This window comes from Amblyraja radiata, chromosome 41 (assembly GCF_010909765.2).
Source record: "Amblyraja radiata isolate CabotCenter1 chromosome 41, sAmbRad1.1.pri, whole genome shotgun sequence".
NCBI classification, from domain to species: domain Eukaryota; kingdom Metazoa; phylum Chordata; class Chondrichthyes; order Rajiformes; family Rajidae; genus Amblyraja; species Amblyraja radiata.
This window is the reverse complement of record NC_045996.1, coordinates 7127735-7155366: the sequence shown is the minus strand read 5'-3', so window position 1 is coordinate 7155366 and position 27632 is coordinate 7127735. Positions and strand designations below refer to the sequence as shown.

Sequence of the window (27632 nt, the reverse complement as noted above, 5' to 3'; positions counted from 1 at the left end):
ATGCAGGAGGTTGTTCCGCACCGAGACATTAACACGGAGAGCTTCAAGGAGTTGCTTGTAGGTCAGCTGCAGATCTAGTTTCAACCCATGGTATGTAGGAAATGGGTTATACGGTAGGGGTGACACATTGAGCGTGACGGTTAGCTGGCGTTGAGCTTCCTTGTACGTTCATTCACCGTGCTTACCACAAGTTTGATTTTTTTTAAACTTGGGAGAGCTCTTGGAATGAACTCGCACCGTGGGGCAGGGCTATTAGGTTTCTATATGTGTGGAAGGTAGGAATTGAAAGAAATCAATGTTAGGATTAATGACACAGGGCTTGGAGATTATGGCGATAGAAGCAGGACATCTCTGAAGTTTGGTGATCTACTTCCAGTGGACTAAAGGAATTTGATATGATAAATTATTTGGCTGCAGGAACAAACTGAAACACCTCCAATAATCTATATTCTATCCTATGGGGAGAAGGCAGGAAGGGGATACTGATTGTGGATGATCAACCATGATCACAGTGAATGATGGTGTAGGCTCAAAGAGCCAAATGACCTGCTCCTGCACCATTCAGGTAATTGTCATATGACATTGTCTATTGTCTATAAAATGGAAGTCAGAAAATTAAACAATGCCTTGTTGCCAAGAGATGGTCTGTAATATTCCGTTGCTGTGGTAGCATTTGGTCAGTTCAAGAACCTGATGGGACAGTAGCTTTTTTCGAACTGGGAGTGTGGGAAGTTTACACTTCTGTGGCTACTGTCGATGGTAACAGTGAGAAGAGAGCACTGCTTATCCCAATTCAGCTATTGGTTGAGCAGACTTAACCTGAACAACTTAGTATTCTTTACATCTTTATATTCTGAGACCTTTCCTGTAAAAGATCTTTCACGGGGAAGTGTTGCGACTATCCGCAGAAACTGCGTGCCTTTGTAATCAATTCCCCTCGCAGTAGACAATAGCCTTCTTTGTCATCAGGAGGCTAAATTCAATCTGGAAATTGTCCGCTTGGGGAAAGATCATCAAATATTTTTATAAATTGTGACATTTGGATTGATACAGGTATTGTAATTTTCTTTTCCACTTGCCTTGTATAGTACTGATAATTTACATAAGCAAAAAAATACAGCCATTAGAACACCCGCGCTCAGTGACTCCTCCCTCCAGTCAATCACAAGGGTTCGATTACCCAGAGCCACCACCGGGTGTCGCTATACTATGTTATTCCCCTTTTTCAAACACTCCCTACACATTAGTGGCAATTTTATGGAGGCTATTTACGGTAACCAAAAAAGCTGCATGTGTTTGGGATGTGGGAGGAAACTGGAACACCCGGAGGAAACCCAGACAGTCACTCAATCTCCACAGAACCCTCCGGTGCTGTGAGGTACTGTGTCTCTGGTGCTGTGAGGTAGTAGCTCTACTGGCTGCGCCATTGTGCTGCTCATTTTATGAGTGCAAATTCCATTGTTTTCTTTGTTTTGAGTTTTAGTTACTTTGAGAATAGAGCAGGATTTGCTTTTGAGTCAGTTTATAGACACATATCCTGCGAGAATTGCCAATCCAGTGATAAGGAAGTGCTACACAGTCCGAGGTGCCAATTCTGGATGAACTAGAGGCCTAATCTGTCGTTTTATGCTCAATGGTACTATTTGATGAATACCGGGGATTTTTGATGCCTAATACTTAAACAGGAACCAACTTCACCAGAATATTTTATCTGGTTATTGGGGGAACTTTGCCATGTCCAAATCAGTTGGTTTGTTTTCCTGTATCCTAGCAATGACAATAATTCAAAATTATTGGAATGCTGAAAAATGGAAAGTGCTCATGGAAAAAGCAATTTGTTTGTGTCCTTGCACATGGAAATGGAAATGGGATGAAATACAGATAAGTCCAATATCGGCAAAGGAAATCTATATAGAACATTGGCCATACTTGTAGAATTAAATAACAGCTGATAGGAGGTGCTGTAAGGCTCAAGTTTGCAATTGGATATCAAGCTGTGTTCTACTTTTGTGCAGTGCAGGATGGCAAACTTTCTTCACAAGTAGGGCCAGTTTTAGCAACAGTCATTGTAAATAAACTGATCAACTGTGGCACAGTTATGGAATATGATGTTAAACTAATTACATTGAGATGCAACTTTAATCTGTGTCTTAACTTTTAATAGTAAGATTAAACGAGAACTTACCAGTTCGAAGTTTGATCTGTATTTTATGAGGAGTAACGTTGAGGGAATACATGAAGAGCCCGCTAGTCCGCATGCGCGTCATTCTTCAAAGCAGCGGTGTGAATCACAGATACCTGTAATGACTTAAACATAGTAAGATTAGAGAAAAAGATACCAGTCAAGTTTATGATCCAGGGTGGGAGCGGAGGGCATGTATTCCCTCAACGTTACTCCTCATAAAATACAGATCAAACTTCGAACTGGTAAGTTCTCGTTTAATCTTACTATTTTACTTCGGAGTCACGTGAGGGACTTCATGAAGATTTCAAAGCTCTGTGATTCTTGCCATGGACGAGTCCATGACACACATCTGCCTTGGTATAGGGGAGAAATATATTCGACATCCATACGGTATGTAGATGCAACAATCAAATTTATTAACAAAAGAAATCATAAAACCCCGTATATTCATGGGGACAAATTATATTACAGAACTTAAAATAGTTTTTGAAAAAGTTCCAGTTTCCTCCACTGATTTATTATAAAATTTACGGAATGTTCCTTCTGATGACCATCTCTTGAGGATCTGATCCAATGGAACATCCAACTTGTATGCTGCCGACAGCCCTGGTGGAGTGAGATTTAAAACAATTAGTATCTAAACCTGCTTTAGTAAGTACTTGTTTTATCCATTTGGAAATGGTCTGTTTTGTTATTTGTTTATGAGGCTGTCTGTGGCTAATGAGCAGTGCCTTTTCTGTGCCTCTGATGGTTTTGGTTTGTTTAATGTATTCTTTTAGATGTGTTACCATACACAGTCGCTCATCTGCAGGGTAGTTATTGAAAATCACTTTTAGGCCTGCCGACCCCTGTCTGTTCTGTTTTACCAGTTCCTGGATGTAAAAATGTAAATTTCCCTGCGAACTGGTCATGTTATCCAGCCTCAGTTTGTGTAGGGAGTGCACCCTTTGTGCTGTGACCAATGTCATCAGCATGACCGTTTTTAAGGTTAAAGTCTGTAATGACAGGCTAGTGGCTGGAGTCCAGTTCCTTAGTAGATTCAGAACGATGCCAACATCCCATATATGGGAATATCTGGCCTTAGGAGGGTTAGCATTGAATATGCCTTTCATGAGCTTGGTTACCAAAGGGTGTGACCCCACAGGCTGTCGTTCCGTTTCTCTCCAGAGGTAGGTAGACAGGGCACTTCTGGCACAGTTGATGGCGCTGTACGTAAGTCGTTCCTTATGGTGTAAATTTACCAGAAATTCCAATACCGGTTGAATGTTCGTAGGTATGTGGATAATGTTGTTCTGGTTGCAATACCTGTGCCATTTTCTGATATAAACAGTGTACTAGGTATTGATTTTTTGTTGACTCTCGTTGGGCTCCAGCGAACATGTTCATAGCCTTCGTTGTTAAGCCCAGGTGTAATAAAGGAGCTTTCAGACTCTACAAACCAAAACTTTAATGTGACGATGACAAGGATGACTTGTCCTAGTTGCTGGATTTACCAGTAGATCTGGTCTGTGTTGAATAGTGATGTGAGGTTCTAATATCATCTCCTGTACCACTGGGAACCATGGTTGGGTAGGCCAATCGGGTACTATTAAGATACCAGACGCAGAGTCTTGTCTTATCTTACTTAGTACCCGACTGATGAGGCAGAAGGAATGGAATGCATAAAAGAACAATTTCCCCCAATGCAGCGAAAAAGCATCTGTAGCTGCTGCCCCAGGGTCTGGTTCCCATGATACATATTTTGGCACTTGGTGGTTAAGCCTGGATGCGAATAGATCGACATCTGGTGTTCCGTATCGTGCTGTAATTTCAGCAAATACTTTTTTGTCCAACATCCATTTGATGTTCTCATTGAATTTGCGTGACCTGGTGTCTGCCACTAAGTTTTGTCTACCTGGTAAGTAGGTAGCTGATATCCAAATTCCTCTGCGGATGCACCATTGCCAGATCTTGTTTGCCAGATTGTCATATGATGTTGATTTGTTTCCACCCATGTGGTTGATGTATGCTACCACAGTGGTGTTATCAATTTGTAATCTTACATGCTGGTGAGATAAACCTAAGCAATATGACTTAAGGCCGTGAAAAGCTCCCAACATTTCTAAGTAATTTATGCCCAAAGTGTGTAGTAATGATGACTCCTGTTCATTCCATCTCCCACCACAGCTGGTGATGGAATCCGTGGCACCCCATCCGAGAGCACTAGCATCTGTTTGTAGTATGATAGACGGATTGCTGATAATGATTGGATTGGAACAATGCCTAATGTTTTCTTTCCACCATTGTAGTTCTAATATGGCTTCTTTTGGTAGTTCCATAGGTCTATCAAAATGACCTCCATTGTATTTTAGAGCTCTTATTTTGGCCCTTTGTAAATTCTGATAATATAAAGGTCCGAATTGTGCAGCTGGAAAAGCTGCTATTATCTTGCCAATCATTCTCGCCACCTGTCTAATAGATGGTTTTCTTGTGTCAATGATTTTGCTGCAATCCTCCTCGAGGGCTATTGCTTTGTCTTGTGGCAAAGTCACTGACATAAGAACTGAGTTAACGGTAAATCCCAAGAAATCCAAGTAAGGGACCAGACCCACCTACCTCTATGGTTATGGTTATTTCTTCCCTTGTCCCCGAGGACGTTGAGGCCCCGGTGTCTTGATTTGTGTTGTTGTAGATGGGTGCATCTTCCACGAGGGCCGGCCTGGGCCATGTCCTAAAAAAGACCGCTGTTGGATTGGTCGTGCCCTCGAATGTTCCCCGGAGTAGTCGTTGCGACCCATGAGTGCATAGGGGTGATACTTCTGGGGGTGGCGTTTGGTTGCTTTTATGATTCCCAGGGCTTTGGATTCTTCGTCCAAATCTTTTACCTGTTTTGGTAGGTCCCCTCCAAACAGGTAACTCTTTTCGGTGGTCGTTTCCGTTCTGCATAATCCTGCAAATTTTGGGTCTAGTACCGGCTGTATGCTCTTCTTTCTGATATTATTTAGTTCATATTGGGTATTGCAGAAGAGGGCCAGGGCATCTTTCTGGTGTTGATGCATATCTTCCTCATACAGGGTTCGTGTGAATGCTGTTATCCATGCGGTGAGGGTTTTAAGTACTTTTTTCAGTAAGACATCCCTTGTCCTGATGCTTGCTCCTACATGCTTCCAAATACATGCGTTCACGGTTGGGACATTAAGGGATTTACCGTTTCCAGGTTGCAAGTGACGCCCCATGGTGTCAATTAGGGCTTGTCCCTGTAGCTGGTTCAGGGACATGTAATTAATGCTTGCCGCTAACCTGGCTGGTAAATTATCCCCTGTGAGTTCTGGTTTTGCGAACTGAGCCACCATTTCAAGTAAGTTCCCACTCACCCCTTGCACTGAGTTTTCCATCAGTTCCTGTTCAGGGTCAGTCCAAATCTGCCCCGCTATGCTGTCCTGGGAGGCAATAGACGCCGAATACAGCCCTGAATAAGGTACTGCAGAGGGGCTGAATGTCTGCCCAGTAGAGCCAGACCCCCTCTGGAGTATTGGCTCCATCAGCCGCTCCATTTTTGTCCAGTGCTCTCGGGCACCTGGCTCTTGCGGCTTGTCCTGGATCAGCTGCCGCTCCAACGTGGTACAGAGCTTTCAAGCGCTGACCGCTCGCGGTCGCAGGTCCCGCAGCTCAAACGCGTTCCAGTGATCTCGGTCACTGGTCGCTTGCTGCTCCTCCAATACCTTCAGCCCCACAGGCCCCTGAGCGTAGGTGGCGTGGGGCTGTTCGAAATCCGAGTCGTCCGAAAGAACGGCTCTGTCGGTTTTACGTTTAGCCTTTCCACCCGCCGGTGGTGAGGCTAGCTCCGGCACAGGTGCTCCCGACAATGGAGACAGCCCTGCCGTCTGCCACCGCTGGCTGCCCGTTCCTGCACGGCTCTCCCCCGCCAGCTTTTTTGCAGCTTTGGTTCCTCTTCTGTCCATCCTAGAGGTAAGAAAAACGTAGATCTCTTACCTGTCTTCGCTGGTTTTATACACCAGCCGTTTAGGAGGAACGTCCTTCCTCCATCGACATGACTCGTGCAATGCGTGTAGCGTAATGACGCGCATGCGGACGAGCGGGATCTTCATGGAGTCCCTCACGTGACTCCGAAGTAAAATTTGCTGTTTTTGCACCATTTTGTGACGTGATGAAATCTGTGAAATTAAGGTAATTTGGGACGTTTGTGTATGATTTGATACAGGTAGTTCTGCTGTAATGGTTATTTTATTTGTGTGAATTGATGTAATGTGGATTTTGTGAACATTATTTATATTAAGTGGACCTAATTGATAACATGATTTGATTGATTTACCTTGCGAGAATACCTCATGTGATCTAACCTCGACATCATCCAGGATAGAAAAATCCAGAGATTCATCATCCACTGAGAGAAGAAATTCTTGCACACCTGTTTTAAATGGCAGCTCCTTTGTCTTGTGATCCATACATGCTACACCTTTCAGTTGCCTCAGTTTTATTTCCATTGTTGCATCTAGCGTGCTCAGGATATTTCCTATTTTAACCATTTTGTTTTGTAATAGGCTGGCTTTCCATTGGGTAGAGAAATATTACCCTAATGTGTTCATTGAAAGCTACGTTCACCAAAGTGAAACCATGTACATGTTCAATGATCAAAAGTTAACTGAAATTTAACCCTGCTTCCAAAAGAATTGAGGTCCCAAGTTCCACGTATCCACTCTCATAGAAATATTTTGTGTATTGCATTGCATTGTCCATTATTGCAACTCCTCATTATTGAGCATTTTTGAGGCATCTTTGAGCCCTTAATCCTGCTCTGCTTATTGGTTGTAAGGAATTTAGATGTATGATAATTTCACACATTGGAACTACCTGAATTTTAGAGCCCAGCTGCCTTCATACTTGTTGTCTTTTCCCCCCATAACCTCTGACACCCACACTAATCAAAACTCTATCAATCTCCGCCATAAAATATCCATTGACTTGGCCTCCACATCCTTCAGTGGCAATGAATTAGACAGATTCACCACCCTCTGATTAAAGAGATTCCTCCACTCCATTCACTTTAATGTCTCTTTATTATCTGCCACTGATCCGCTTTGCATTGGGTGTCACTTTCTTCAATTGGACCCCTCTGCCATTTGCTAATCTCATCATTCGCATCATTAGTACTGAACTATTATCTACCTCTTTGATGACCCTTGGACTATCCTTGGTCAGACTTTGCTGGGGTTACCTTGCGCTGTAAATGGGTCAATTGCAAACATGTATTGTCCTTCTGCTGACTGGTCAGCACACAACAAAAGCTTTACACTGTACCTCGGTACACGTGACAACAAACTAAACGTAAACTCAAGAGCATAGACCATAGAACAGTACAGCACAGGAACAGGCCCTTTGGCCCACAATGTCCGTGCCACGGATGATGCCCGGTTAAACTAATCTCTGCTCCGTACCAATCCTATTTAATTATTATTTTGGTTATTTTGCAGCCACATTAAAATATGAGCATGTGGCTGCATAAAACAAATTTTAGACACTTGGAGGAAGTAATTGCTTTCTGTTTAAATCCAGTAATGATTCTTCGGACCTTGACCATGAGAGAGTTTGTTTTCCCGACCGTGGGAGAAAAGGAGGAAGATGGTAAAAGTTATTCGCCTTCCATCACAGTGGGGAATATGTGGTCGCCGAAAAACACGATGGACGAGCTGCCTGCCCTGGTGGGGAATCGGGGGGACTGCCGTGAGTGCAGTGTTCCTGGAGTCTGGTGCGAGTGTGGACAGCTTCCTGACTTTGGGCGGACAGGGACTGCAGAGATAGTACAGCGGTCGGTGAAGGAGCGTTTGTGTGGCCCGGACATTGAACTGATGGCTGTGGGTCTCCGCTTATCCTGTGTGCCCTAGGGATTCTCACACGTCGCTGTGGTGGCTGTTTATGTTTAATCTTTATGTAGTTTTGTGTCTTGTTGCTTTTTTGGTATGTGTGTGGTAAATCAAATTTCACTGTACCTCAGTACACGTGACAATAAAGGACCATTAAACGATTGAATGCAAATGAATGATTTCATCCCCTGATTTCATTAATGATAATTTTAATTTTAATGTCTTAATACCAAGGTGGAATTGAAGACCTAACTATTGGTGCACTTGAATTACAAATGTTGCGTGTGTGATTTCCATTCTATGTTGCCCAGTTTTTATCACTGTTTAGAGGTATTAATCACTTGTTAACTTCCTCAGTTGCTGGAAGACTTGAAGAAAAACCTTTGTGAAAAGGACGAGGCACTGCTGGAAACAACACAACATGTGGAAGTGCTGCAGATAAAGCTCGATGAGAAGAATCTGGAGCTAGCGGTAAGGACATCATCGTTTGCTGCTGTGTGAATCTCTATTACAGGGAAAGATCTCTGCAACCAGCTAAGGGATTCTGTTGTAACTGGCAATGAAATAAAAATAGCAGGGAGCCTCTTGGAAATATATCTGTAAATATGAAAACATTTGAAGATTTTCTTTTATATGAATCTCCCCATTCTTTTTTCTAAATCAGTTCATTAACCCTTTTATGATCTGTTATAGTGCAGATCACAGTTTATGTGGAGCCTTGCAGCATTGTTTAAATTTTGATGACTATTTGACAATTCCATTTTGACAGGTTCAACTTTTCTTGCTTATCTTCTTGGCTTATTCATTTCATTCATTTAATGTTACTTTAGAAAGCTGCATTATTCTAAGCTTAAAGGGATTGTCCCACAGGTGACTTTTTAGGCGACTGCAGGAGACATCACATGGTCACCACATGTTCGCAGGTGGTTGTTGGAGAGTCGCCTTCATGGATGTGAGGAGTTCCCGCATTCTGAGAACTCGTCGCGGCCTCCTTATGGTCGCCGCAAATTTTTCAACATGGAGAGTAGCGAGAATTCCCGTGCCAAAGATCCTAATGAGTTGCCAGGAGGTTGAAGGTTCTCGTAGGTTATAGCCGGTGCAGATCGGTGAATTTCATTGGCTCATTGGGAAAAAAAAAGTAAACAGTAGTTTTCAGAACCAAGGAAAACTGTTGTAATGTTAATGTCCGCCGAGCTTCACAACCGTGGATCTCTGGCTTCTTAAAAGTTCTCTCCACTCCTTTTTCCCCCTTCTCCCCCCCTCTTTCAAAGGACTTACTGTCCACTGTGCTTTAGCCGTCTTAATTACAGCGCCAACCTTCCTGTTCATCGCGGCGTGTGTCTATCACCTTGGCTTTGCACCTTGTGAATTTCACTCAGACAGCGCCTCCCCTGCTTGCCCTGTCTCCCGCCTGCATAATGGGCTGGTGAAGGAAGCGATGTGTGTGTGTGTGTGTGTTCCACTCTGACAGTCGCCGTTCCAGTTGTCGGTTTTTCAGGTGACTGCCGGCAACTTGAAATACGCCTGACAAATCGCCTAAGTGGAACAGGCTCCCGAAAATCTTTTTAGTGTAATTTGGCTACTTTTTAATTTTTTAGGAGTTGGTTGAAAATTTGAGGAAGCTTGAGGAAGAAAATGAAAATCTCGACAACAAGCTTCTGGCTGAAGACTACGCCACGCATATCAAGGTCCGAGATCTGAAGGAAAGACACAAAGCTGATTTAACAAATCTCAAAGGTAAACACAGCACTCAGCTCCGTAAAAACAGGGAGAAACATGCACAAGAAACATCACAGAAAGATCAGTGCTGTTTACAACTTCACAAATGTCACCAACATTTAGGACCTCACGCCAAGTTCTGTGCACACCTTGCAGAACAGGCAACTGGTTCTTTAAATTATTTCACCGAACGGAAGATTAACGAACTGCAAGGTAATTACTCAAAGTTGACCTGTTAATATTTTTGGCCATAAATGGTCCTACCGCAGATTTGTACATCTGTCGTCTCGTGGTAGGGAGTAGGTTTGCCCTAAAATATTCTAGCATTAGAGGAATGGAGTGGATTTTATAACAAAACTCTTCATTTTTGTTTTGCCATGCAATTATCTCGTCCCTGTAACCTCGTGAGATTTTGTGTATGCAAATTAGTTGCTGTAATCCCATATTTTATCACTGATCACACTTAAAAATATACTTCATTGGTTGGTAAATGGGTTCGCACATTCAGGAAAAGTAGCGTGTAATCTAAGTTTTTTTCATTCAGGTATTCTGGTCAGATTCCTTGATCAGAAGATAGTGTTGTTTAAAGGATTCAAGAAAAGAATTCTTTGAGAAGCATTTGTGAGAGTCTGCCAAATGGCTGACAGGAACACACAGTAGTCATTTGGACAGACTCGTACAGATACTTTTAAAAACATTCTCTTCTTGAATCCTTTAACCATCGCTATCACTGAATTTTAATTTTGAGACGGTGCTGATAGTTAAAACATGACATCGTGAAGGGTGGCCTGGTGGCGCAGCGTTGGAGTTGCTGCCTTTCAGCGCCAGAGACCTGGGTTTGATCCTGACTGTGGTGCTTGTCTGTACGGAGTTTGTATGTTCTCCTGTGGGTTTTCATCCAGGTGCTCCGTTATCCTCACACTCCAAAGACGTACAGGTTTGTAGGTTAATTGACTTGGGTTAATGGTAAATTATCCCTAGTGTGTGTAGGATAGTGTTAGTGTGCGAGGATCATTGGTCGGCACAGACACAGTCGGTCGAAGGGCCTGTTTCCACGCTTTATCTCTAAATAAAATCATTTGAAGACATTTTACCATTCACAATGCCCTTGCCGGAAATGGTTCATCAAAGTATATTAATTTCAAATAGCTTTTAATGAGAAGACCACAGAGCAACCATGACACTTCATTAACTCCATGAATGTCTTATCTCTGTGAGACTTGAGCTGTGTTTGCATGACAGTTTATGGAAGAGAGGGTGAAACCAGGGACAAGGTAGAGAGACTATATTCAGCGGCAGAAGAGGATATTCAATTGGAGTAATTTAAAATAAATAAGGGTTTTAATGGAGCCAGTGGAGAATGATCATTTTGTTTGTTTTGGGATTAAGTAACTTTATACCTTAATTTCGAAAATGTTGAGGAGACACATTTACTGTGGAGCTTTATTCAAGCTTCTAATCTTTTCTCACTAGTGATAGTTAAGGAATTTATCATTGGATAAATATGTAAATGGAATTACCATTTTGCCTGAGCAATTTTCAAGCTTAATGAATTGTAGCATTTCAAGGATATTTTGTGATTTCAAATGCTTGTAATTAGTAGAACATATGATTTTCACTGATTGCCATTAACTGCAGTGGAAAAAATTGCAAACTATGGAGGTATTGCTTTTTTTGCAACAAATATCAGATGATTATGGGTGTTTTTTCCTTTCTCTTTTTTAAAGAACAAGTGAGGCTTCTGAACCAAGAGGCGGAAAGATCGGAGGGCAGGTCCTTGTCAATTGAAGCTTCATTCCTGTCTAAAATCGAGCAGATCCAAGAGGAGCTGGACAATGTACAGGTACCCCAAATATAAGTCCCTTGCACCTGGTGACGATTAACTGAATATTGATCTGTTTGCCATTTGCCTGGAATGAAATGACTTCATCTTTTCAAAAAAGGAAAATTGATGGTATGATATACCGTGAGTTGTTGAAGCGTTATAGGAACCATTTTATTTTTTACACAGTTAATTATGTACATTGTATATATTTAATCTGGGCTCAACTGTATGAAGGAATGCTTCCCTATATTCCACTGCTCACTCCAATCCGTGTAGAACCCCTTTCTGAAGAGTAAGTGACATGGGATAGATGTGAGCCTGCAGGAAAATTCGATCATAAAATAGTTGAGGTAGAATGGAGCTGTCGACAGTGGCACATTAAAAGTATAATGCATGTTAAAATTATTTAGAGTCATACTGCTCAGAAACAGGCCCTTCAGCCCAAGTTGCCCACACTGCCCAACATGCCCCATCTACACTAGTCTTACCTGCCTGTAGAGTCATAAAACAAAATATTTAATCTAGAATTTGAATGGTGGCTATTTAACAGACCACTAGAAATCCCTTGGCTTTAATTGACACTAAACTTATTTCTACCCAGCTTGTTTCTGCTCAGAAGCTGCTGCTGAAGCACAAAGATGTAGAGATTGACTATGAAGAGGAGGACGACCAGTTACACCTAAAAGTGAACTGGTCACAATACGTCGAGGCACAAAATGGTGTGTGTATAGTATGACTTTAATTGGGTAAGAAGGAACTGGGGATGCTGGTTTACACCGAAGGTAGACACAAAATGCTCTAGTCAGCAGGTCAGGCAGCATCTTTGAAGAAAAAAATAGGTGATGTTTTGGATCAAAACCCTTCATCAGACTGAGAGTCAGGGAGGGTGAAATTAGAGGTATAAGGAGGTACAGAATAAAGCAGAGCCTGCATCGATGACTCAGGTAGGTTGGAGCTGACAATGGTCCATTGTTGGCTGGGGATGAGGTGAATATGAAGGAATATAAATGGGGAAATTAGCAAGAGGACTAGGGTGGGGGATAGACAGGGAGAGAGAGAATGGAAGGGTTATTTGGTTAGAGATCCTTCATTCTCTTGTGTAAGAAGGAACTGCAGTTGCTGGTTGAAACCGAATATAGACACATAAACCTGGAATAAGTCAGCGGGACAGGCAGCATCTGTGTAGACAAAGAATGGGTGATGTTTCAGGTCAGGGACCCTTCCTCGTTCTCTTTATTTAAATGGTGATACGTGTTTTCTTACAGAGAAGCCTCAAACAATATTAGAAGAATATGAAGAATATGAAGATCAATACCAGTTCATGCAAGTAGGTTTAGAACAAATTACCAAGGGAGCAACCAAAAATGATGCATTTAATTCCCCCACGTACAGTAATCTTAATTCCAAGTGTGCACATTCTGCACAGATTCAAGAGTCTCAAGTATCCTGCTAATTAATATTACATTGTATTTTATGTTGCTTATTCAGATTTATTTTTTTAAATAACAGAGTTATTAAATAGAGTTGACGTGGAAAAGCTTTTCCCACTGAGAGTAGGGAAGATTCAAACAAGGGGACATGACTTGAGAATTAAGGGACTGAAGTTTAGGGGTAACATGAGGGGGAACTTCTTTACTCAGAGAGTGGTAGCTGTGTGGAATGAGCTTCCAGTGAATGTGGTGGAGGCAGGTTCGTTTTTATCATTTAAAAATGAATTGGATAGTTATATGGATGGGAAAGGAATGGAGGGTTATGGTCTGAGCGCAGGTATATGGGACTAGGGGAGATTATGTGTTCGGCACGGACTAGAAGGGTCGAGATGGCCTGTTTCCGTGCTGTAATTGTTATATGGTTATATTATATGGGTCATTTAAGTAAATTTTTATTTTGCTCTTTTCTATCACCATCCTTACTTTTTGGCTTGATGCTTGCATCTGAGGGGTGCTATTTGCTTCCACACCAGATGGTTTCTGTATGCATTACCACAAGCCTTGGACAAGGAGAATGTCTACTGAATTAGCTAGTTTGGTTGGGGACCCAACAGAGTATTTCCAGACTTTTTTATATGGTATGGGAATTTTACCTATTAATATTATACGGTCATAAGGAATAGTAGAATTAGGTCATTCGGCCCATCAAGTCTACCCCACCATTCAATCATGGCTGATCAATTACTCCCTCCTAACCCCATTCTCCTACCTTCCCCTCATAATCTCAGACGCCTGTACTGATCAAGAATCTATTTATGCCTTAAAAATATCCACTGACTTGGCCTCTACCGCCATCTGTGGCAAATAATTCCACAGATTCACCACCCTCTGGGTAAAGACATTTTCCCTCATCTCCTTCCAAAAATAACGTCCTTTAGTCTAGACCTAAAGGGCAGAGCCTCAGGATAAGGATTGTCTTCAAAGCTGTAATAGACAATAGGCAATAGGTGCAGGAGTGGGCCATTCGGTAATCCCTACTCTTTGTTACCTGTCTGCCAACCAATTTTCTATCCATGTCAGTACTCTAGGCCTAATACCATGTGCCCTAATTGGCTAATCAGGCCCTGGGGATCTACCCAACTCCATTTCCTTCCTAATGTGGATTTCCTTCAGTTCCTCCGTCACCACAGATCCTCTGGCCACTAGTACATCAGGAAGTTTGTTTGTATCCTCCTCAGTGAAGATGGATCCAAAGTACTTGACATTTCTCCTCTGAGGGTTGAGAATCTTTTGAGTTCTTTACCCTCCGGAGCTGTGGGTGGAGAACCATTCAGTATATTCAAGGGTTAGCCAGCTAGAATTTTACACTGCGGGAAGTTGAGGGTTATGGGGATTAGGTAAATGTTTAGATCATAGATCAAATCAGCCATGATCACGTGATAGAATGAATAAGGCTCAAGGGCTGATTTTTTAACGTAATAAAAGTTTCCAATTATCCAATTCTACAACTTGCAATTCTAATGACATGTAACAATATGACTTGAAAGTGTTCATTAAAAGGAACAAGTCAGTGCTTCATTGCCCATAGGTCCATTTATCTTAAAGACAATTAAAATAATTTTACTTATATCTGAAAATCACTGAAATCATCAAATCATTTCCCGCAGAGAATAAAAAATGGTAAACTTTTAAAAACTATATTTTTCACCATGAAGTTCCATTTTTAATGCTTATCACACCTCTGGTCGTGTTGCTGAATAACTCTAAACTTCAAATCAGCTTGCTATTTTGTTAATCAAATATGTCCAGGAGGCAAACATAGAGAATCATTACTCTTGTATCATGCTGAAGCGTTTCTGTTTCTTATGGCATCAAGCATCTAATTGGCCAGTTAGATGAGTGGATGATGTTGCTTTGTGTGTAATGTGTCTGTAGGTAGGTGAATCTGAATCTGCAGAGGAACTGATGAATTGGGGAGAAACGGTTTATCAGCCAACACCGAGCCATGACAACGATGAGAGGACTGTGGTGGAATTAAGGATGAAGCATGTTGAGGAAAAAAGAGAAGGTAAATTGTGGTGCTCTCTGGTTCTCACTTGGAACGAATCATAGTTTACTTTGTTTTAATTTAAAATATTTAAGAAGTGAATGACTTGATTTGATCTTGATGACTTGAAAGTCGAGTGCACCTCTATTTAGGGATCTGTTTGTTGTCCATATTTCAGTCGAGACAAAGGCACTTCACTAGCTAAATTGTGCTGTGACTGGATTGTTATTCACAGAACATACCCTGCTCAGAAGTGTCCATGCGCAATTCCTGTGGAATATGATTTGCCATCGATCATTCCCACCTTCCTATGCAACATAGAAACATAGAAACATAGAAATTAGGTGCAGGAGTAGGCCATTCGGCCCTTCGAGCCTGCACCGCCATTCAATATGATCATGGCTGATCATCCAACTCAGTATCCCGTACCTGCCTTCTCTCCATACCCTCTGATCCCCTTAGCCACAAGGGTCACATCTAACTCCCTCTTAAATATAGCCAATGAAACCTTTACCATTGCACAATAGTGAATGTTTGGCCTACTTTGCATGAGGCCATAAATTACTGTCTTGAAACGTTCTTTGGTGCTTTGTATGTTGAGTCAAATTTCATTTGAATATAACATCCTTTGCAAATCACAAAACTCCAAATCACAAAACAGACGGGAAAATTATTTTTGCCATAGTCATTTCACTTTTAATATTTGCTAATGCGTTAGTTGGCAAATGCATTAGCATATAGTTTACATCCCACCCTCCCTAGAATTAATATTCGGTTTATTTTTACGCCCAAGTATTCCTGTCCCTCGTTGAAGTAAAAAATTATCTTGCCATTGACAAGCTAATGATTGCTGCGTGTCTTGCCTATTTGTGTCTATAAGCCAATGACATTTCTTCCGAATGGTTTCCCCAAGATAGATTAATTGTAGAGACAGAATATTTATGAAGATAGTTGTCTGATATGAATACCTCAGATTTTGAGGTTGTTGTAATGTTTAAATGTTTTTAGTTATTATATTATGAACGTGGGAACTTTGGACTTGACTTTGGAAATCATGAAGTTGTCCCATGGTTTTGAATACTGATACAAACTATGCTGCTTTGCAGCCTTCTCCACAACAATCCAGGGAATGGATGACATTTCCTGGATTTACAAACTGGTTACATCTGCTATCCATAATCTGATGGCCCCTAAAATTAAAGATTTGGATGATTTCTTGCATAAATATTTCAGAATAAAATCCACTTTAAAATAATTTAAATTAAAATATTTCTGTATTTCATTGAACATCTTAATTTTGATCTGATACTTATTTAGTTCTAATTAAAATATGTAAATGCTGATTAAACATATTGCACAAAGCGAGGCTAATTCGACCAATGAGAGTGTTGTCCGATCGTAAGCAGCAAGGGAGTTGAATGTGTTCTTTGGTGTTTGGAGGAATTAGGGGTGACCTTATTTAAAATTCTAAACATCTCAATGGAGCCTGACTGTGAAGACATGTTTCCATTTGTGCCTGAGTCTTGAACATGTGGATAGACACAAAATACTGTAATAACTCAGCGGGTCAGAGCAGCATCTCTGGAGAAAAGGAATAGGGGAACCCTAGATACAAGATAAAGGGACACTGAGATGTGTAGGAATTTCCCATTGCGAAGGGTGGTGAATCTCTGGAATTCTGTACCCTGAAAATTTGTTTGGGCTGAATTTTCTCCCCTTGTTCCATCCATTTGTTCAGAACAAATGTTGCTTGTTAGCTGCGACAAGCTTTCTTTTATTTGTGAGTCGCTTTAGTCCTTGGTTCTTTTACACCCTTAAGCCTCTCATGGCTCTTATAATTACTGACAGCAATGCTGAATTGTTTCCGTAATTAGTTTATGATGATAACAGATGGTTCAAAATATTTTGCCTAGTATGATGATGTAATTAGAATCTGAGTTGTGCAGCACAGGAATGGGCCTTTCATCTCACCACGTCCATGCTGATTTTTGTTTCCCATCTACACTTATCTCATTTGCCTGCATTATATATGTCTCCTTCTATGCTTTGCCTATTACATGTTTGTCTAAAATTACTTTAAAAATGTTTTAATTGCATTTGATTCTGCCTCCTTTGGCAGCAAGTTCCAGATACAAAGACCTCTCGGGGGAGAGAAATAAACTTTCCCTCAGATCACCTTTACAACTCCGTCTTCTTACCTTAAACTTATGTTCTCTTGTTTTGTAACTCTACCATGGAAAAAAGATTTTGGCTATCTACCCTGCCTCACATAATCTTACATACTTCCATCAGTCACTCCTTAACTTTCTCACTCCAGGGAAAAAGAGCCCCATCCATCCAGTTTCTCCCCATAACTAAAGTTCTCCAATCCAGGCAACATCCTTGTGAATTTTCTCTCCATTTTCTCCAAATCTATCGCTGATCAGACTGTAGAAGAGGCCCAACCTGAAACCCCCCTTTCCATGTTACCAGAGATGCTGCGTTACTCCAGCACTTTGTGTCTGTTTTTGTAAACCAGCCTATGCAGTTCATACATAGTGTGCTGACATGAACTGCACACATCCCTTCAAGTGTGGCCTAACTCGTGTTTTGTAAAGTTGCAATAAGACATCCCAACTATTATATTCTATACCCACACCTACGACGGCAAACATGCCATATGCTTTTGTCACCAGTCTGTTGCCCTGCTAAATTTTGAGAACTTTGTACTTGGACATCTAAGTCTCTATTCATCAACATTCATCAGTGCCCTGACCTAAGTCCTACAACCATTTTTACTTCCCAAATTCTATCTGCCTGTGCTCCGGCCAACTTTCCATCTCATCTATATCCTGCTGTAACCTTGGACATTCACCTCGCTCTCCATAAACCACCAATTTTCATGTCATCTGCAAGCTTATATCCTACATTGTGATCCAAGCTGTTATCACCAAACGGAAATCTCAGCTGTGATCCCTGTGATACCACAATAATCACATATTTCCCATCAGATAAACATCCTTCCATCACTGCCTCCTATTTAGATCCAATTGGCTAGCCCACCTTGCATTGCATGTGCCCAAATCGTCTGCACTCGCCAACCTTGATGAAATGAATGCCCGAGTAATGTACTAAAATTATTAGTAGATTCCAGTTAAAGGTACTGCTCATTTCCCAAAATTGTTATAAACCCCAACTAAAATATACTATCATTGAATTCTTTAGTTAATTCAGTAATCTAATCATTTTATAACATTTAGCTGTGCATTACACATGCAGTTAAATTTCCAATTACATACTTTAGAGTGAGTTTTGATGAATACGCAAGTTTCACTGAAAGACTAGGAGGTTTATTTAACACAGGCAAGTGGGGTTAATATAGATGGCATGATAGTCGGCACAGACACATTGGATGGAAAAGGACATGTTTCTGTGCTGTACAACTCTTTGGACTATTTAGTAATGAAAGGGAACACTGTTTTAACCCATAGTTTATCCCATCCATTACCTGATGTAAGTAAAATGATCCAAACTTCCTTATAACTTTTCAATGCGAAGGGATTTATTTTTTCTCCGATATTTACATTGGTAATTGCAAAGGTAGAACACTTACCTTTTTGTCCAAATGGCCACGACACAGGCGTCACTCAGTTTATTAATGGATTTGCAGGTTAAATGACAAATCGGCCTCTCAATACACAATACACAATACAATTTATTTGTCACTTGAACCTCATAGAGGCTCAAATGAAATGTTGTTTCTGCAGTCATACACATATGAAAAAAAAGACCCAAGACACAACACAATTTACACAGACATCCATCACAGCGCATCTCCTCCTCGCTGTGATGGAAGGCAAGAAAACTTATCTCTCCCCTGCACTCCCCATTCCCCTCCCGATGTCAGAGTCAAAGCCCCCCGCGGGCGATGGCAATTGTCCCGCGGCCATTAACGCCGCGCCGGGTGATGCAAGGCCACGCTCCGGGTCTTGTTGTTAGAGCCCCCGGCGGGCGCTAGCAAAGTCCCGCAGCCGTTGAAGCCACGCCGGGCGATGATGTCAGGTCCCGCTCCAGGTCATCCTCGACCCCGCGACTCGGGCGGGCGAAGTCGCCGTTGCGGAAGCCCCGAAAAACGGTCTCCCAGCAGGGACCCGCGGGCTCCCGATATTACTGCTCTCTCTCCCCATCCCCGCACTCGCAACAAGGGCAGAGTCCCTCTGGTCCTCACCTTTCACCCCACCAGCCGGCAAATACAACACATAATCCTCCGCCATTTCCGCCACCTCCAACGTGACCCCACCACTCGCCACATCTTCCCATCTCCCCCCATGTCTGCCTTCCGCAAAGACCGCTCCCTCCGCAACTCCCTCGTCAATTCTTCCCTTCCCTCCCGCACCACCCCCTCCCCGGGCACTTTCCGTTGCAACCGCAAGAAATGCAACACCTGTCCCTTCACCTCCCCCCTCGACTCCATTCAAGGACCCAAGCAGTCGTTCCAGGTGCGCCAAAGGTTCACCTGTATCTCCAACCTCATCTACTGCCTCCGCTGCTCTAGATGTCAGCTGATTTACATCGGGGAGACCAAGCGTAGGTTGGGCGATCGTTTCGCCGAACACCTCCGCTCAGTCCGCAATAACCTACCTGAACTCCCGGTGGCTCAGCACTTCAACTCCCCCTCCCATTCCCAATTCGACCTCTCTGTCCTGGGTCTCCTCCATTGCCAGAGTGAGCAACAGCAGAAATTGGAGGAACAGCACCTCATATTCCGTCTGGGGACCTTGCGTCCGTATGGCATTAACATTGAATTCTCCCAATTTTGCTAGCCCTTGCTGTCTCCTCCCCTTCCTTAACCCTCTAGCTGTCTCCTCCCACCCTCCCATCCGCCCGCCCTCGGGCTCCTCCTCCTCCTCCTCCCCTTTTCCTTCTTTCTCCCCCCCCACCCCCCATCAGTCTGAAGAAGGGTTTCGGCCCGAAACGTCGCCTATTTCCTTCGCTCCATAGATGCTGCTGCACCCGCTGAGTTTCCCCAGCAATTTTGAGTACCCCCGATATTACTGTCTGCCAGACCTGCGGTTGGAGCCTCCGAACCTCCGGGGGTCGGGCCACAGCAGCGCGCCACCACCGCTCCACCCACTCCGAACTCAGCCAGCTCCATGATGGTGAATAGGTCCGCAGGCTCTGCGACTGGAGCCCCAGGACGTTCCTGTTGGAGGCCGCTCCACGTTGCAGCCACAATGACAACGGAGACCCGACAGGGATAAGGTCGGGTTCTCCGTGCAGGGGATAGATTTTAAAAGTCCCCCCACCCCACCCCCACACACTCACACACACACACACACACACACACAAACCCCATAAAAAAAAACAAAAAAAAACTACATTTAAACGGGACAAAAAATAACAAAAAAACAGACGGATTGCAGAGGCCGCTGCGACGTGAGTGACCTGATAAAAAACTGAAATACTATCAATACATAAATCAGTATTGGTATTAGTTGTCTCTGGAATACCAGTGATGTAAATGTAGCTTTGTTACTGCAAGCTTTTAAAATTTAAAGCCAGCCAGCCAGCTTCAAGGTGTTTTAGCCCAGTCAGAAACTAACACCTTAACTTGGGGAAGCCACAAGGTAGCGATGGTCACCAGGGTCCAATCAGTCCATTTTGTGTCTGTGTTCATGCTGTTTTTCTGAATGACGTGTCTTCCTGTGACACAAAACTGATTGAGGATGACTGGTTCTTTCTTGGCTGCTCTGATCCAGATTTGATCTCAGAACTGCAGGAGCTGGAGGAGGAACTGGGGGGTCTTCAGAGACGAGGACAGGATCAAGGATGGACAAACCAGACCACAGCTGGCCAAAAGCTTATGGTATGTGCTCAGTCTGACACTTTCAATTTAAACTTTGATTTTAAATATCTGTGGAAATTTAATGCTTGAGTTCACTCGACATTTTACGCTGTTATTAATTTTAAGCTTTGCCAAGGTTGAATAAAATATTTTCTGTTTGGAGTGGGGGGTGGGGGGGGGAGTGGGGAGCAGCACAGTGGCACAGTGGTAGAGTTGCTGCCTTACAACACCAGACACCCGGGTTCGATCGTGACAACTGGTGCTGTGACCACGTGGGTTTTCTCCGGGTGCTACTGATTCCTTCAACACTCCAAAGGCGTATAGGTTTGCAGGTTAATTGGCTTGGGTAAAACTTGTAAATTGTCCCTAGTGTGCAGGATAGTGTCCGGGGGTGATCGCTGGTTGGCCTGTACACATTGGGCCGAAGGGCCTGTTTCCCTGCTGCATCTTGAAAGTCCAAAGCCTTCATTAGTTTTGAGAAGGTAAATATATACTGAGATTTGCTAAACTGAAAAAGCCTTCAACTCAATTTTCAGAGCCATTATAAGTTAGACTGAGATGGCTGGCCTCATACAATGAGAAAGCATTATATCAAGCACATGTTCAATTTCTAATATTAAAAGTAAAATGACAAACAATAGAGACAGAAGTATACTTTGGGAAATCACTGACAAATCTGGAATGTACAACAATAATTGTCATTTTACCGAATTTACCCCTTTATATATAAACATTTGGAATAGTTCAACATAAATATCAGTTTTAGACATAATGGGCAAAAGGATGGCTTCTGGGGTTGTGACAACCTGATCAATTTTAACTCCCAATTTTTATGTTTGGTGTTAATAGTCATTGGGTTCCATCCAGTGTGCACAGTATCTCCATCTCTGTTACTACCGATCATTTACGGATCTGTATTTTTCAAGGGAAGTATTTAAAATACATCAAAGCAAATGAGTAGAGCGTTGGTGAATTCATTTTAGCTTGATACCAAGTAACTACATTTGGGAAATTTAAAGGGTTGTTAATACAGCAACTTTGTTGTTCCGTGGTACAACTGTGTTGTGAATTCATGTGCAAGGAAGTAAACGTTTCTATTAATATTTTGGATACTATTATTTATGAGGGAATAAAACTTTTAAGTCACAAACAGAAGAACATTCTCGTGTTTTATACCTTCTGGCCAAAGTACAGCAAGTGAAGATGTAAACTGAGCAATAGTTGAGCTGTTTGACTTCTCCAATGCTTCCGATGTCAACAACTACTCTGTTGATGGTTGACCTGCCGCCAGTGCACCGATGATCACATTGGCAGCATATCTCCCAACAGCTTCAGATGGATGACCTTAATTCTGACAACGCGTTGCTAAAAGCACAGTTAGTTCAGTACAGGGAGGAGCTAAACCAGATCCTGCCTTTGAAGGATAATCAGTTGAAGGAGTTGTTGCAAAAGCAACAACAGCAAATTAAGCATCTTGAGAACGAGAAATCCATCTTCAAAGAGCAATGGATAGTTGCACAAGGACCGCTTAAACAAAGTCCCTTAAAGATCCCTTAAACAAACTAATCTAAAACAAAGTAATGAAGGCCGAAAGCCCTTGAAGAAACTGAATTTGAAAATCTGGCTCAAGTAAAGGCGGGAGTGAAAATGTCTGAAAGTGCTGATGGAATAGCGTAGGAGAAACCTGAAGAATAGTTGGTGGGATTGTCAGTGATGAAGCAAAGACTTTTGGATGTTATAAACGAGAACAAGGAAGTTGCTTCTCGGGCAGAATCTTTTGAGAAAACGTTGCTGGCAGTACAGACGGACAGAGACAGATGTCTGGAGGATATTGGGAAACTTCAAGTAAGGCAAACATGATCTCAAGGTAGAAATTAAAGTTTTTTAAGCACAAATCTTAGAAGGGACTTTTTAAAAGAGCACTTTCATTTACTAATGACATGCACGGAAACCAGCCCTTGCATCAATTAATAAATTGAGCAGGATACTAAATCTCAAGGTACTAAAGATGAAGCCATGACATTGCTCATTGGTGAGACTTGTTCCTCAGGATGCATATGATGACTAAATATTTGTATATTTATTTATTTTTTAATTTAAAAGATTCCAATTTGGACACAGCAAAGATATGTTGTAATCTTGTTTTGCATTCATGTGTGTATAAAGATTGAGCACTATTTTCATTTTGCAGGAAAAGGAAGAACTGGAAACCCTTCAAAAATCAACACAGCAGGAGCGCACAGAGCAAGATCCATCCTGCAAGAATGAATTGGCTGAGCTAAGGTTTGGTTCTACTTGGACTGGGATATCAGTTGCATTTCTATTGTCCCATACGATCAAATGGGATTATCCTTTAATGCTTTGGCCAGCAAACAACGTTTGAAGTGTCGATGATGGTAGCAAACACGGCAGTCAATTTTCGTAGGGTGGTGTCGTAGAGCCACAAATTATTCAACTCCTTGACGAAGGAGAATCCGTTTGGTTAAAGGAGGACATTCTGTTGCGAATGGCTGAACGGCTTTCATTTGCTTTGTTTTAGATTAGTTTAGTTTAGAGAGAATCTAAATCCAAACTGACTATCAACACGCATTTGGGATTGTTTCAGTTCAATAGGCTCCCATTTGGCATATCATCAGCCCCTGGGATTTTTCAAGGGTTTATGACACAAATTCTAGACGGAATTGAAGGTGTGGTGTGTTACTTCGATGACATCCTCATCTCAGCCCCTGGCAGGCAGGTACATGATGAAAGGTTGGAAGTGGTACTCACATGCCTTGAGACACACATTATTGTGGGAAGCTTGTGCCATGTCTGTCCACCTGTTTACATCCCTTGAACGAGCTCTTGAGAAAAGATGTACCATGGAAGTGGACACGTGAATGTGACCTAGCTTTCAAATCATGTAAAGCTCAGTTGGTAGAGAGTACAATACTTGTTCATTACGATGTCAATAATCCAATGAAGTTAGCATGTGATGCTTCACCATACGGTGTTGGTGCTGTCTCTCATGTGCTAGTAAATGGAGAGGAGAGGCCTATAGCCTTTGCGTCTAGTACATTCAGTTACAAATAGAACGAGAGGATCTTGCATTATTTTTTGCCGTTAGGAAGGTTTCACAAATACTTGTATGGTAGAAGGTTTGTAATCGTGACAGATCACCAGCCGTTGACAGTGATCCTAAATCCAAAAGCACACATACCAACTCTGGCAGCAGACAGAATGGAAAGATGGGCATTGATATTGACTGCACACCAGTATCAGCAATGCTGACGCCATATCTTTGGAATCGGAGGTTACCCCAAACAGAGAGAACGTGTTTTATTTCTCTCATGTAGATGAGTTACCTATCACTTCAGGGGACAGGCGGAAGGCTACTCGCACTGACAGACCTTTGTCAAGAGTGCAGGAGTATGTTACAAATGGATAGCCAAACAAATTGCCGGATTCAGAGGCAGAACTGAAACCATTTTTTTGTACGTAGGAATGAACTCTCAGTAGACCAAGGGTGTGTCATGTGGGGAGCGAGAGTTGTAATCCCTGAAAGATACGGAGTAAAATTGCTCGGAGATCCTCCTGATCAGCATTTGGGAATGTGTCTAACAAAGAGTCTAGGTAGAAGCTATCTATGGTGGTCTGGTGCAGAGTTAGATGGACAACAATTGTTCATTGTGATTGATAGTCACTCCAAGTGGGTTGAGATGTTTCCAATGAACAAAACGACATCCAGCAAAACGATAGACATTTTGCGAGGACTGTTTGCGTCCTATGGATTTCCAGAGGAAATTGTGTCTGGTAACGGACCTCAATTCTGTTCACAAGAGTTTGCACAATTCATGAAAGGGAATGGTTTAAAACACACTAGAGTCGCTCCATACCATTCCACTTCAAATGGAGCAGCAGAATGCACAGTCAAACAACGGCTGGATCCAAATCCAAAGAAAAGACAGTTGTCTCTGTTTCACAAACTGGCTAACTTGAGATGATGAACTAAGGAGAGGTTCTGCAGAGGAAGCATTGCTTGAAGTTGAATTGAGTCACTGAGTTGAATGTTGGTGCTTGTTTGTTAACATGGTAATAGAATGGCACATCCATTTCGTCCATCACTTTTAGCAACCTTCTTCCTACTGAGTCTGCGCCGGCCAGCAACCATCCCGTACACTAGCGCAATCCTACACACTAGGGACAAATTACAATTTTAACCAATCCAAATAGCCTACAAACCCTCCCGTCTTTGGGATGTGGGAGGAAACTGTTACTTGATAGAATCTGAGGAACCATGTGGAATTACAGAATTCTGCTTGTACTAGCACTGAACGATTTATCCACTTAATGCTACCCCCTTTCCTCTTTGACGCGCCTTTGAATTGTTTTAAAATATATATATTATTATTGAGTATTTTTTTACCACTTTTTAAGGGAATATAACGGTCATAATTTGCTTAGTGAAAAATAATTTCTCCTCCTCCTCTTCCCCTGGCATTTTTGCTAGTTTCTATACCCTTGCTTCCTCCAATTCAAGAAATGGTCTTTCCTGTTCTGCTCCATCAAACCGCTTGTAGAGGAATCCACTGACTGCAGAAAGCAGCTGCTTCAAAGTCCTTGGAGAAGATTCCTTGAAAGCCGTGTGTTCTTCCCAGCCCTTGGTTTCTATGACATTTCATTGAGAAGGTGGGGTTACTGTGTTACCGTTCATACTGCTGTTTCTTTCCAGACATGGACCTCTTCTTGTCAGCCCAGCACCCAGGGAGCAAACCATTGAAAATGAAACATACGAGGAATGTGAGGAGGCTTTGGAGATAGACCCCAGTGAACAGGTGGTGGTGGCACGGAAGGTGTGTATTGCCAATCAATTAATCGTTTTCTAGTTGTAGTCTAATTTCCTGATATTTTACATATATCTTGCCCCCCACCCCCACCCCAGTGAACTGGGAAACTCTGGAAAACCTGCTTCTATGTACTTACTAACTAATAAATAGGATACATAGTGCATTGGTTTGGAGTGGGTGATTCAGGCATCAACACAGAAAACCTGGCCTGGTTTCTTTGTCCAGCCTCGAGGTCTGCACGTGGTGCCCGTCCCCTCACCCAGCAACTCCTCCTCTCCTGCGAGACATGAGGTGTTTGAGTTACTCTCATGTCGCACTCACGCGAATCGGTTTTCAAATGCATATCTCTAATCTCTCTGTTTCAGTATGAAAGAGCGCAGTGAATACAAGCCAAGGTGTAAGCCAAATCTCGAAAGAAATGCAATAAATTTAGTTATCTCTTCTTAACCAAAAGAAGATCTTAAATGTAGAGACACCTTTCCAGGAATACGGAGAGCAGGAAAAACAGCTGATGAAGGTTCATCTTTCCCCACCTTCATCATGCTGTATAGTGTAAGAATGGATACGTCACCCATCACCAAGGAATCCAAGACTAACCATGGAAGCTCTGTCATTTTCTGATTGACTGTGATAGAGGATTGTTTAGAATCTAGACCTCCTGTCCAATAGTTCACCAAGGAATCTACATTGCTTGTTTACTCATAGAATAGTGCATTCATTTGGACCATTGTATTGAAGCCGCTGCCACCCATTCGTACATTATAATGCGGATCTTTATAAAATGATAAGTAAAAACAAATCTTCACATCTGTACCTTGGTATTTTACTAATTAGTTTAATTCTGAAAGAACTAATTAGTTGAGGTTCATAAGTGATAGGATAAGAATTAGGTCGTTTGGCCCATCAAGTCAACTCCTTGATCGAATCATGGCTGATCTATCTCTCCTTTGTAACCCCATTCTCCTGCCTTCTCCCCAAGTACTCTGACACCTGTATTAGGTTGATGTTAGTTAGCTATTGACCTCTGTTTCTGTTTTGCAGGGGAAGAGGCGAGTGAATTTCTTCAAGCGCTTATTTACTGCTTGAAAATGAAGACTTCCCGGACCAGGTCACGCTACTTGGTCTTGGCGTACTTTGCAACACCACATTTGCTTTTACATGTACCTGGCGAGGCTTTTGTAGACGCACTACAGATGGGAATGACACCAATGTATTTATCAAAGTTGTTAATGAGTTCTGTATAAATGAATTCTGTATTGTTAATGTATGAAGGCAGCCCCCAGCGATGCATGTTGGGGTTGAACCGGCCGACCCCTGTACGGAGCCGGTTCAGGGCGACCCACTCTTTGCAGGGCATGTCCGAGCCAGGTGTGGCTGTGGTGTTCGGTGCAACAGTGAATTGAAGAGGTCGGGAAGTCTGTTCCCAGCCGGTTCTCCAAGCTCCTAGTGTGTTGAAACCGGAGCCACAGAGGGTGGCTGCGTGACGGGAGAAGTGGCGACGAGATGACAGGCGTTGAGGTCCCAGTTGCTGTGAGTCCTGGGCGAGGTGGTGCAAAGGATGTTTGGCGTCCGATGGGGCCTTGCACACCAGCGTGTGGGTGAAGTACTCTCTGCGTAGCTTGGCGGGTGTGATACCTGCGAGCACCGGCAGAAGAACCGGAGTAGGACGTAAACACCCGGTGATGATCCGCACGGTGTCGTTGAGGATGGCGTCTAGCTTGCTAGTACGAGCGCTGCGGAATCATGCTGGGGCGGTGTACTCAGCGGCACTATACACGAGTGCTAGAGCACTGGTTCAGAGATTAGATGTCCTGGCGCCCCATGACGATCCAGCCAAGCAACGCAGGAGGTTGTTCCGCACCAAGACTTTAGCACGGAGAGCTTCAAGGAGTTGCTTGTAGGTCAGCTGCCGATC

General features: G+C 42.6%; 1 protein-coding gene across 1 annotated transcript; it reads left to right on the top strand.

The window, feature by feature from the left end:
* Positions 1 to 26858, top strand: LOC116967722 (testis-specific gene 10 protein-like). Its single transcript, XM_033014328.1, has 7 exons — positions 1 to 57; positions 8404 to 8517; positions 9645 to 9783; positions 11493 to 11608; positions 23083 to 23174; positions 25603 to 25723; positions 26759 to 26858. The coding sequence occupies exons 1-7, from the start codon at positions 1 to 3 to the stop codon at positions 26801 to 26803; spliced, it is 684 nt and encodes a 227-aa protein (XP_032870219.1). The 3' UTR covers positions 26804 to 26858.
* Positions 26859 to 27632: the final 774 nt, after the last annotated feature.